This window comes from Plectropomus leopardus, chromosome 19, assembly GCF_026936395.1.
Source record: "Plectropomus leopardus strain MGB_pleo_1.0 chromosome 19, ASM2693639v1, whole genome shotgun sequence".
In the NCBI taxonomy this organism is placed as follows: domain Eukaryota; kingdom Metazoa; phylum Chordata; class Actinopteri; order Perciformes; family Serranidae; genus Plectropomus; species Plectropomus leopardus.
Genome location: NC_142194.1, coordinates 15993124 through 16004802, shown reverse-complemented (window position 1 = coordinate 16004802; position 11679 = coordinate 15993124). Strand labels below are relative to the sequence as shown.

Below are 11679 nucleotides of genomic sequence, written 5' to 3'. Positions count from 1 at the left end.
CTCACCGGCTTTTTTGGTTACATTGTTGGCAGCGATGGATGGAGGGCGAAGTGCAAGACCTTGACGAGAGATTTTCAGGTCACCTCCAGACTCCTGTTTAGGCAACAAAAGCACTTTGGTTAACGTTATGGAAAGATCATGATTTTTGTTACATTTTCATAAAAGAGGTAAAGCTAGAAATACCGACATGTGGTTGTATGCCTCCGCGTAACAGTCTAGCTGCACTCAAAGTTTAAATCCATGTCTGTGAAAACATGGATGCTTCACATCAGCACAGCAGATTTAAACTTTGAGCACAGTTTCAGGGTGGACACCCACGATCAGTGCCACCACTCACCGAGTTATGACATAGATTCAAAGCTCGAAAAGAGTTTTTGCAGAACATTACAACACATTTGACTTTTTATCTTTTGGATATAAAGTGTCAGAACTTCATCATCATATGCTATTAGACATTCATGTGAAATTTGAGCATATGCATATGCAGTTATGGCCAAAAACATGTTTTACAGGGTCACAGTGACCTTGACCTTTGACCACCAGATGCTCATCAGTTAATTCTTGCGTTAAAGTAGACATTTGTGCTAAATTTGAAAAAAATCCCTTAAGGCATTCTTGAAATATCATGTTCACAAGAACTGCAGAACGGAAGAACAACCCAAAAACAAAAACATTAAACAAAGTGTTGTTATCACTGTGAATGAAAACTGCATTACAAGATAGTGAAAACAACTAAAATATGTTGTTAGTGGACAATTTGTTACAGTTGGCATCAATTGAAAAAACCTTTGCATGCGTAAATGGAGTAAGTGGGAAACCCACAAAAAGGGTTCTGATCTCTGAACTCCCTTGTACTCTTTTTATTGTTGTGTACCATTGTAAAATATTTATCTCTCTAAGTCGTTCTTCTTTTTCCCCTCTTTTTTGTTTTTCTGCTTTTTTTTTGCTTTGTTTTTCTTCTTTTATTTTTCTTCCTGACTTGTTTTTTTTCATGTGAGCTGTTTGTTACTCATCAGATTTTACGTTGGAAGCTTTTTAATTTATGCTGTTGTCTTTGTGAACATTAAATATCATACGATAAATTATTCTTTAAAGGGGTTGTTCTTTATCACTGTTGGACAATGTCCTTTTTTAATGTTATAATAATAGGTTATAATAAAAACTATAAATCTAAAAACAAGAGAGGGTTGGTTAAGGGTTGGGCTTTATGTGGGCAGATTAAGGGGATTTCCTCAGAATGCAGCACACGGCACTGAGCTGTCTTGAAACTGTCTTGCATGACTGGCATTGCCAGTGAAGTTTCACGTCTGTGTTTTCCTGCAGTATTTTGGTTAAATTGAGACATAAGCAGCCTATTCATTTCACCTTCTTAGGCAGACTGATATATGTGTTGAAGACCATACTTTGCCACCATAAAACAGCAGCAATCTGTGTGATTTGACTTTCAATATAAAAATTGTGCAAACTCATCCAGCTGATGAGTCAGACAGCAGGACTTGATTGTTGTTTTAAATTGGATCTATAAATATCCAAACACCTAAATGAAGGTGTGGTAAAACATTTATCATTTAGAATTTAAGCACTGACTATCACAAGGCATCAACTGTAGTTAACCAAGATAGGATTCAAATGCAAATAAAGGCAGGCACAAAAGATCAGTTTAGTGATTTTTTAAGGGAATAAAATCTTACTGGCAGCTACAAGTCCAGGGATAACAAGCAGAGAATAAATAAATAAATAAATAAATAAATAAATAAATAAAGCAGGAAAGCAGCAACTATGTCTGACAAGGAATGAACAGAACACAGTTAGTTTTTGCACTGGCAATAAGGCAATGAGCAACTTCCCAAGACACTCTAAAAATGTAAGAAATAAGGGAAAAGGTGACAATCAAAGGAGGTGAAATTTAGTTTTAAAAGAGAAACAGAGGGGGAAAATTATTATTAGTATAAAATGTCCAAAAACTATATTTCTAACTATATTAAACTATTCTATCTATCTATCTATCGATCTATCTATCTATCTATCTATGCGTCGATCTTTTTTAATTTTCTTTTTTGCTAAATTTCAAGTCGTTTTATTGTAACTCGTCATAAAGTCAGACTCTACACTGGTTTCCAGATAGAAAAATTTAGAGTAAAGCAGTTGATGTTTTGAGTTGTCACTGAACTATGTTATCTCGTGAGCTACCAAGAAAAACAGGTTTGTTTAGGGAGTGGCTGAGGACTCAATCAGAAGCACTCTGCACTCATGGAGGCAAAAACTTAGTGACGGTACATGATGGCAGCCTGGACTGCGTGGATTCTCCTGATGTGCTCTGCCCTCACTGGCCATGGTGAGCTTTTACACTGAGATACCAGTTTATTCTTTAATTCAAACTAACAATTCCTCTCTTGGTTTGTTCACAAGTTTGTTCCAAGTTTAGTTTTGATCCAAGTTTATTGTCATTTTAAGGTGAATGTGAATGTAAACTTAATAAAGACAGGACTTTTTGCATAGCTGTTGTATTGCACAGTGCTACCAATTAATGATTTTATTTTTTGTATATGTATATGTATATGTATATGTATGTATGTATGCATATATATGTATGTGTGTGTGTGTGTGTGTGTGTGTGTGTGTGTGTATATATATATATACATACACACACACACACACACACACACATGTATATATGTATATATGTGTGTGTGTGTATATGTATATATGTATGTATGTATATATGTGTGTGTGTGTGTGTGTGTGTGTGTGTATATACACACATATATACACATATATACATATATATATATAATTATTATATATAATAATAAATGATATGCTCGTAAACTATTGAGAGTTGTGTTGCCAAGTGCTTCAGCTGTTGTGAGGGGGTTTGGGACACTGACATGCTTCTTTTATGACTCACTCCTGTTAGCACAATAATGAGGTACCGTCCGAACGCGCGCACACGCGCGCACACACACACACACACACACACACACACACACACACACACACACAAAATATGGACATGCAAGGACATAATTATATAAATTATTATTATGTCGTGCTTGTTAACCATCATTAACAAGCATGACATCTGGTGTATTGGCAGACAGATGTGAAAAGGCACCTGAGTTACTGTTACAGAAAAAAAGGGAGGGTTTGACACAGGAATGTCTGTACATTCTCACTGAAGGTGGCACAAAGGTGTGATTTGTCCTTTGTTATTAGGTCCAGTATTCTGTCATGATGAGCTATGTACATGCCTTTGTTCACGTAACAGCTGCGCAAGTTATGTGACATTTCTTTCACTGATCTGTTCTGTGGTGTGATGCAAACAGTGAGGAACCTGAATAGAAGGAAACCAGTGGGAGATGTTGAGTCTAGGGGAGAGGACATGTAGTCTAGCTTGTAATGCAAATGTGACAGTGTCCTAATTGAGTACACACAACCACACACACACACACACACACACACACACACACACACACACACACAGGGGCATATGCATATAATTAACTTTTTTAAAATCTCTCTCTTCCCTATAGGGTCAAAGGCTCAGGGTAAGCGCAGTCACATTTTATATCCTAAAGACACACTGTAATAACAATGAAAATAGCTGGATCTTTTTTAAGCTTCATACCTGGATCGGAGCCACTTTACTGTATTTCACAGTTGTCTATGCTCTATCTCAGATTGTGGAGATGCACCTTTGAACACAAGGATAGTGGGTGGCGAGAATGCCACAGCTGGATCATGGCCCTGGCAGGTCAGCGTGCACCTAGATGTCGCAAGGTCTCACATCTGTGGGGGGACCCTCATCAGTGACCTGTGGGTGCTCACAGCAGCTCACTGCATCATAGTGTAAGTGTCGTGATTTTTCACAAGTGCTATGATTTGGTTCCAAAGGCTCAGAATTCCAAGCCACAGTAGTCTGAAAAATGTCCCATTGGACGGAGAGCCCATTATCCTAAAAACAAACATGCATTGCTCTTAAAGTCAGTTTCTCTAATTCAAATGTCCACCCTCTGGAAGTGCAGACTGAGCCCTCACAGACATCAGTCACACACACACTGTGATGTGTTCTCTGTCTGCGAGGGCAGAGACAGCAAGCCCCTGATAGACAGGCTGTTTGACTTGTTGCCATGGAAACGTTTGAGTGACAACTGCAACACGGTCATCTCTTCTGTCACATTCTGTCTGCTTATCTGTCAGTGCAGGTAACAAGATACAAATCCCATGTAAACATTTTTCTACACAACATATAGGTTACACACAATTTAATACGGACATGTTTGTAAGTAAGGATACTATGACTTAATAAGTTGGGTGTTACTGACATTGAAAGACCTTTTGATGTTTTTGTCACTTTTATTTGTCTCTTTATTTGTTATTACGCTGCACAGTTTTTAGCCTGGTAGGCTGCAGTAAGTATTTCAGATATAGTTATTCTAAACGGTTAAGTCAAAATGGCCCAAACCTATGTGCTGTGGATGCATTATTTGGCAGTTGTTTAATTTATTTGTTTATTTATTAGTTATAAGCTGTATAGATTTGCTTCCTCTCCTTTCTCAGACCAGGTGAGTGTTTCACACTTTCCAATTAAAACAGCCTAAAATATGAGTTGGTAACATTGTTTGAGCCTAAAGTTAGGTGATAGGTGGATGCAGAATCCGGCATCTGCATGGATTTGCATCCAGCTGTTGTTTCAGTGCTATATGTGCCAGTATCATTATTTGACTTCAATGTTGTCATAGACAAAGTTATGTGATGGAATAATTTGTTAATACTAAATAATAATATAACTAATAATTTATTCTATTATCCAGAAACCGAATAGATGCATGGACTCTCTACATAGGAAGAGAGACCCAGGCTGGCCCTAATACTCATGAGGTGAGCCGCACCGTGTCCCAGGTCATCATCCATCCTGACTACAACAATACGCTTTTCAACAATGACATCGCCCTGATGCAGCTCAGCAGCCCTGTCACTTTCACCAACTACATCAGACCTATCTGCCTGGCGAGTAACTCCAGCCAGTTTCACAACGCAACCCTCTGCTGGGCCACTGGTTGGGGCAGACTTAAGAAGGATGGTGAGTATTATTAAGATTTTAAACATAGTATCTGCTAAAACATCAACATGTTATTGTAATTGTGAGCATGTCAGCATACTGACATTAGCATTTAGCACAAAGCATTATTTTGCCTAGTACAGCCTTACAGAGCCGCTAGCATAGCTGTGGACTCTTCTCGTTTCCTCACAGTTTATTAAGCAAGCAGCTCCGTTAATTAAGTCTTTGAAAGCTGAGAAAATTGACTTGATTTCTTTCAAAAACTGATGACAGTCTCAGTGAGTAAATGACCAATCACATTGCCTGGTTGGACCCACTTGTGGTATAATCCTTTATCCACACCCTTCGTTTCTATCACATTTTGGGCAAGTTGATTACAGGATGCACTGTCAAGAATCAATGTTCAGTATGGGAACAGTTATATTGTCAGAATTGACAAGCTTGCCTTAGAACATAAAAAAAGTTATTTTTACGAGAAAAACATCGTCATCACCACAAACAAAAATCACCCTAAATTGTAGGGCAATAGGGGCAATAAACAGTATTCTGATTTTCTACTCTCTCTCCCACAGAACCTCTGCCAGCTAATCGACCACTGCAGGAGGTTCAGGTTCCTGTCATTGGAAATAATCAGTGCGCTTGCAACTACATCCCAGAAACAGATGCAAACATCACTGGCAAAATGATTTGTGCAGGACAAGAGAACAAAGGAGTGTGTCAGGTTAGAATAATAACATATTGTTGGAACATTTGAAGTGACTCTACAAACTACTTTTTTTGTTTTTCTTCCATGAAGAACCTGTATAAAATGCAGCTCAAAGTCTGGTGTGATTTAGTGTCATCTTGTGGTGAGGTTGCAGAACTGAAATTTGTGAGCCAGGCATATATGTAGTAAGAGAACTGAAGTTGCTGATGCAAAAACATGAACGGCCCCATCTGAAGCCAGTGTTTAGGACCTGCTCCGTATGAAGATATAAACGGCTCATTCTAGGGTAACAAAAACACAGTGGTTCTTTGTTTCAGGTGATTATTTTTTTCAACCCCATGGCCCCTTATGCTGAAGCACGACTTTTCTACCATCTAAAACCACTTAGCAACATCAGGAAAAGTTGTGTGGGGTTTGGACTGAATGCAAGTGTAGGAGAGAGGAAACTGAAAGCGTTGGACAAAGAGAGTGAAGAGAGCTGGCATCAGGGTTAAGCTGATCTGACTTGGACCGAGGGTTGTTCCTCTACCAAGCCTTCTTCTGGCTAATATCTGGTCACATCCGGAATAAAGTGGATGAGAGGCGATTGAGCATTGGGAAATCAGAGACTGCTCTGCACACATCTTCACAGAGACATGGTTAACCCCTAACATCCTGGACCAAGACAACACAAAATTCCAAATTAAAAAAATGCACTGCAAGAATTTACAATGCCATCAGCAGCAACATGCCTGAGTAACAAGATGAAATTTTCAGAGTAGCTGCTGATTTAAATCAATCAATCCAAAGATGTAGGATCAATGACAAGTTGTAGGATCAGGATCATAGACAAGTTGTAATTTCATTTTTTAAACTATGTTTCAAAAATGACTTGTATATCTACCTTGTACCTAGTAGCTTATACACCTCTAAATAGATATTTATGAACGTTATATCTAATTTTCTATCAATAAATGCCCCTAAATCCTACACACTTGACTGATAAAATACCATCACTTATTTTACATCCCTCTTTATCAATTTCAGCATCATAATGCAATCTTTTAGATTTCTTCTATCAAAATGTTAGTGTTTATCAGAATAAACTAGGATGGGTAAGGCTACTTCAGTCTTATCCTGTGCATTTTATCAGCATTATTGATTAACTTTGTGTTTTGTCTCTCCTTTTTCAGGGGGACTCTGGTGGACCTTTGCAATGCAAACAAGGTGAAAAGTGGGTCCAAGCTGGCACTACCAGTTTTGGAGTACCTTGTGCCCTGGCCGATTTCCCTGAGGTCTTTGCACGAGTATCTGAATTCCAGACTTGGATCATGGATCAAGTAGCGGGGGCGAAGGTTGGCTTTGTGACATTCACTTCAAGTGGCACCGACCCAGACAACAGCTTTGTGTGTCGCACCTCAGTTTCTGGAAACAGGACGGCTTCCACAGCTGGAACTGAGCTTACAGTTGTTGTCATCTTAGCGACAGTGGTACTGCAGCACATTGTAGCTCTTTAGAGACTCTTAAGCTTTTGCACTCACAGCTTCTAAATTGTTCTGATTTTCATTGATCTTCTAAATCATTTTACAGATTATACTTACATTTAACCAGTGCTGGGGGGTAACCAATTACATGTAAGTAGTTACAGTATTTTATTTAAAAATAAATACAATTAGACTAAACTGCAAACAGTTACAGTTAGTGAAAAAAATGTAATACAAGTACAACGACTAATCAAATTTTTTTGTGATTACAAAGGGCTTATATTTACAGTAAGCAGGTTCTCCTCCACAGAGCAATGTTGCACCTCCATTTATCAAGAGCTCATTATCCTTTAAGAAATGTAAAAGGAAATTATGTATATGTATATTTACACACATGAATAAGTATGTATGTATCTGTCCATCCCTGCATCTGCACGTCCGTCCATCCGCCAACCTACCCACCTATCCATCTATCTATCTGTCTGTCTATCTATGTGCATTGTGCTCAATGTTTTTCTTCGTTTTCACAAAATTATTGTTTACTGACTGGTTATTACTTATTCTGCTCGGTGTGCTTTAGTCATTAGTCATTGCTTATAGTCATTTATCGTTTTTTGTATTTTTCCGTATAAGTTTAGTTGTTTTTTCCCCCCTTTTTAGGATTACGATTTGTTTTTCTTCTTAAGTTAAGGGGAGATCTGTTTGTATAAGCTTGTATATACTTGACCTCTCTCCTGACCTCCTCCTATAGTTTTTATGTGTGTGCAAATAAAATAAATTAAAATCAGCGTCTTATCCTGTGCAGCTTTTAATACCAGACTTATCTTTTCTGAATATGCAGATTGAGTCTTTAAGTTTCTAAATCAATTCCTTTATTCTGCAAAGAAAACAAGTGTCCAGAAAGCCATACTGCATTAGGTTTTCTTCTATTGTGAAATACACTTTTACATCCGTCATGGTCACTTTATCTTAAAACATTCTTTGTTGGAAAAATTTTCAAACTGTCCCATGGCACCGAGCCATAAGGAAGATGTGTCTGATTGCAACATTAACCTTGACCTGGCACAGATCTGCAGCCGCACAATTTCCTGCATGTCACACAATTGTCACTCGAATAACAGAAAGTTGAACTTCAGTGTTCACACATACTTCTATTTCCCTGAAACCTCGTTTACAGTAACGCCTAATTCGCCTCATTAAGTTGAAGATAAAGCTGAAATATGAGTCCAGTGGAGGTAATTTAATTCATTCCCGTGCTGTAGATAGTTTTGGGTGACAAACTCTTAGCTTGCACCTGGAAAATCTCCGCCTCTCCACAGTCTGCCTTTGCTCGTGGCTCAGATCACGTTACAGGTTTTTTTTTTCTCGGATTTCATTTAAAGAGTCAGGGATATGGTAAGGAAGTAGATGAAAAGATTATCAAATGTCCAATTCAGGACAAAGTGATCAGCACCTTTCTTTTGGCTGCTACCTAACAAACCTAAAGATGTGCATCAATAAGGATCAAGCATTTTGATCACCCTTATCAGTTGTGTTCCAGTCTGTGTTCATAATTTATACCTCAAGTCTGTTCTAGTTTTGTATTGTTTTGCCTCTTTCACTGGCCTGATTTTATTTCAAATGTATCCTGCGGACTTGTTTCATCTCCATGTAAGCTCCATCTCTTCTGTTATAAAAACTGCTGTACAAAAATGTTTATAATCATTCTTATTTTTCTTACAATATTTAAAAAATATTTTACTCCAAATATGTAGATATTCTTATAAGTAGTAGGAACTGTGTTAGTTTAAAAGCCCAGTGTGTATGATTTAAGGGAATCTATAGGCAACACTGGTATATCATATTTTTTGTTGACGTTAGTTTATAATCTGCTTAAAATAAGAATCGTTGTGTTTCCTTCGACTGAGCCACTATGTCTGCATACGGAGTGGGTCCTCTTTCATGGAGCCTGCCCTGTTGTTTCTACAGTATCCCAGAAATAAAAAAATCAAACAAGCCATTTGCTTATTTGTGTTCTTTTGTTTTTGTGTTCTTGCATTTTTGTGTTCTCACGTTTTTGTGTTTTTATGTTTTTGTATTGGCCCTAGATGCCACTAAAGCCAACACACAGATTTTATGGTGCAAGAACAAACAGATGCATCAAGCAGACAGTTCAGGAAAACAGAGGCAAGGCTCAATATTGATGTGATAAAAGAAAACTTAATTTTTGTCATAAAGTGATTTGTTCTATTTTATTGGTAATCATTTTCCTTTCTGTGTAAATTTGCTCGTTATCAGATTGTGTCACACACAGAGGTCTTTCATGAAAACTGCGTATGTGTCTAAAGTCACTCCTCATCTGTGCGTATGGTTTTTTTTTTATCTCATTTGCATGGCAACACATCATCTCACTTAACTGGATAAACTGGGTATAAAGTGTCATGCCAGAACAAAAACGAAGTGGCACATTTAGAGTATTAACCAGGAAACTAGTCTGCAAAACTTCCTGTAAAGCTGGTAATTATCCTCTACACGTGAGGAGGACAGCTAAATATTAAATATACACAATAATTGACAACTATTGTAAAGTGTGTGCCACAAATGTGCCAGCAGCACTGCCACTCGTACGCAGGGTCGCTCGAAGTGATGTTTCTATGACAGAGGTGTTCCCCAGCAGAAAACTGCAGCTGTTGATGTAAAGGTTTCTAAAATGATGTAAATAACATCTTAGTAAATCAGTTTAAAATGCATCTCTTACGTTCATACCAAACAGCAGCCTCTGGAGAAAAAACAAAAAAATCAAGCCAAAATGGAAGTGCCAAAAACTGCAGTTCTTTGATTTGAGGCTAGTTTCTAGAGTGAATCAATCTCTATACATCCTTATGTTAAAATGCTCAACTTTACAGAAGAAATGAACATGATTAAAGCCATGTACAAAAATCGTTTTTGGTCTCTATAGCTTATTTCCTAACTGATAACTGTTTTGGGGGTGAAATTTCATATAACATATAGGTTTACATTTAATTTAGGCTTAAAGTTACACATAAATAAGGGCAGGGCCCTTTAAGTGACAGGTCACCAGCCGAAAGTGTCCTCGGCTTCTCAGTCAGACCCTACCCTCCCTCCTCCACAACAACAGCCTCTCAAATGACCAAATAAGACACTTCTGCCTCCAAAAAAAAGATGTAAACAGTCATAATCTCAAACTCAAGGCCCCAAAACAGAAGTCCACAAACCAGTGGGTGACATCACAATTATTAAGTCCATTATTGTTTACAGTCTATGCTTCACACTATAGGTACTTAGTATTTTTTAGCCCTTTATTTATGTATGTGTGCCTCACATTTTATTGTTTTGTGTCATTGTTTATATTTTTAATACTTTTAATACTTTCTGTTGTACTCTACAAATTTTACTTCAAGCTAAGATACTAACTGTGTTAGTGTTATGAAATGTGTGACAACACAACAAGTTCAGCATATTGGACAAACACACTTTTAGCTGAGTAGAGATGAACTTTTGAGACCATATGAACAGTCAAAATATGATTCCCAAGTGTTTAACACCACGTCTTTAACAACTAAATTAGGTTGGCTAAATAATAGCAATACTTCTTTGTACAGTTCAACAGCACAAAAAACTAAATAAACACCTATCTGACACAACAGAAACTGAACATTACAATTGTCACAAAGATAGACTTTAGAGCAGGACTCTTGTATTAGAGTGTGCTAGATTTGGCTAGGCGTGCCTAATACACTGGCAACAGGGTGTATGCGTGGCATGGACATGCATCTTTCTCTGAACACATCAGGGACAAAAGTGGGCACAATGCAGTACAATAACAGCAGGCTGAAATCTGAAGAAGGTACTTGGCCATCCAAAGAAGGCCACTAGAGAGATGCTAAAAAGGCAGTGGGTAACAAAATATTATTGTGATTTATCAGATGTTGATATGTGCTGCCCATAATGCAGTAGTGAGTTGTTCGGGTATCACAGTTTCAACATTGTTCCGGTACACAGAATATCTGGATCCCTTAACAATTCCCACACTGCACTGTAAAAGCAAAGCAAACTTTGCTTACAAGCGCTAAGTTTTCATTAAGAGGCTGTGTCTTTGGAAATTTCAATTTAAAGACAGACGGTGTTCACAAAAGGTACCTCAAATGAAGATTTATTTTGGGAATTTTTTGTTATTACTTGCCTGAGTAACCATGAAATCCTTGAAAGCACCTGAATATGTAGTTAATCTATCTTTTGGGGGTAAAATATTATACTGGAAGCTCTTTTCACATGGAATTTGTATTGCTTTAAGTTTACTACAACTACAGCAACACAAATGACACAATGCCTCCTCACAGTCCAGATCCCATGAGAGCAATTGCTCATGATTTTTTTGTAACACTAAAACAAATGAGAAGGTGAATACATGGTGTGAAATATTAACCAACCCATTTGACAAGGGTTCG

At 37.7% G+C, this 11679-nt stretch overlaps 2 protein-coding genes across 2 annotated transcripts in view; one reads left to right on the top strand and one right to left on the bottom strand.

The window, feature by feature from the left end:
• Positions 1-11679, bottom strand: part of LOC121958772 (neurexophilin-1-like) — a 111201-nt gene that overhangs the window by 4378 nt on the left and 95144 nt on the right. The window contains exon 2 of the mRNA XM_088070375.1: positions 6-93. The gene's annotated coding sequence lies outside the window, so the exon portion shown is untranslated. The remainder of the gene's footprint in view (positions 1-5; positions 94-11679) is intronic.
• LOC121958771 (chymotrypsin-like protease CTRL-1) lies at positions 2216-8019 on the top strand. The gene is made up of 6 exons (XM_042507884.2): positions 2216-2335; positions 3534-3548; positions 3681-3849; positions 4815-5083; positions 5635-5783; positions 6941-8019. The coding sequence occupies exons 1-6, from the start codon at positions 2278-2280 to the stop codon at positions 7262-7264; spliced, it is 984 nt and encodes a 327-aa protein (XP_042363818.2). The 5' UTR covers positions 2216-2277; the 3' UTR covers positions 7265-8019.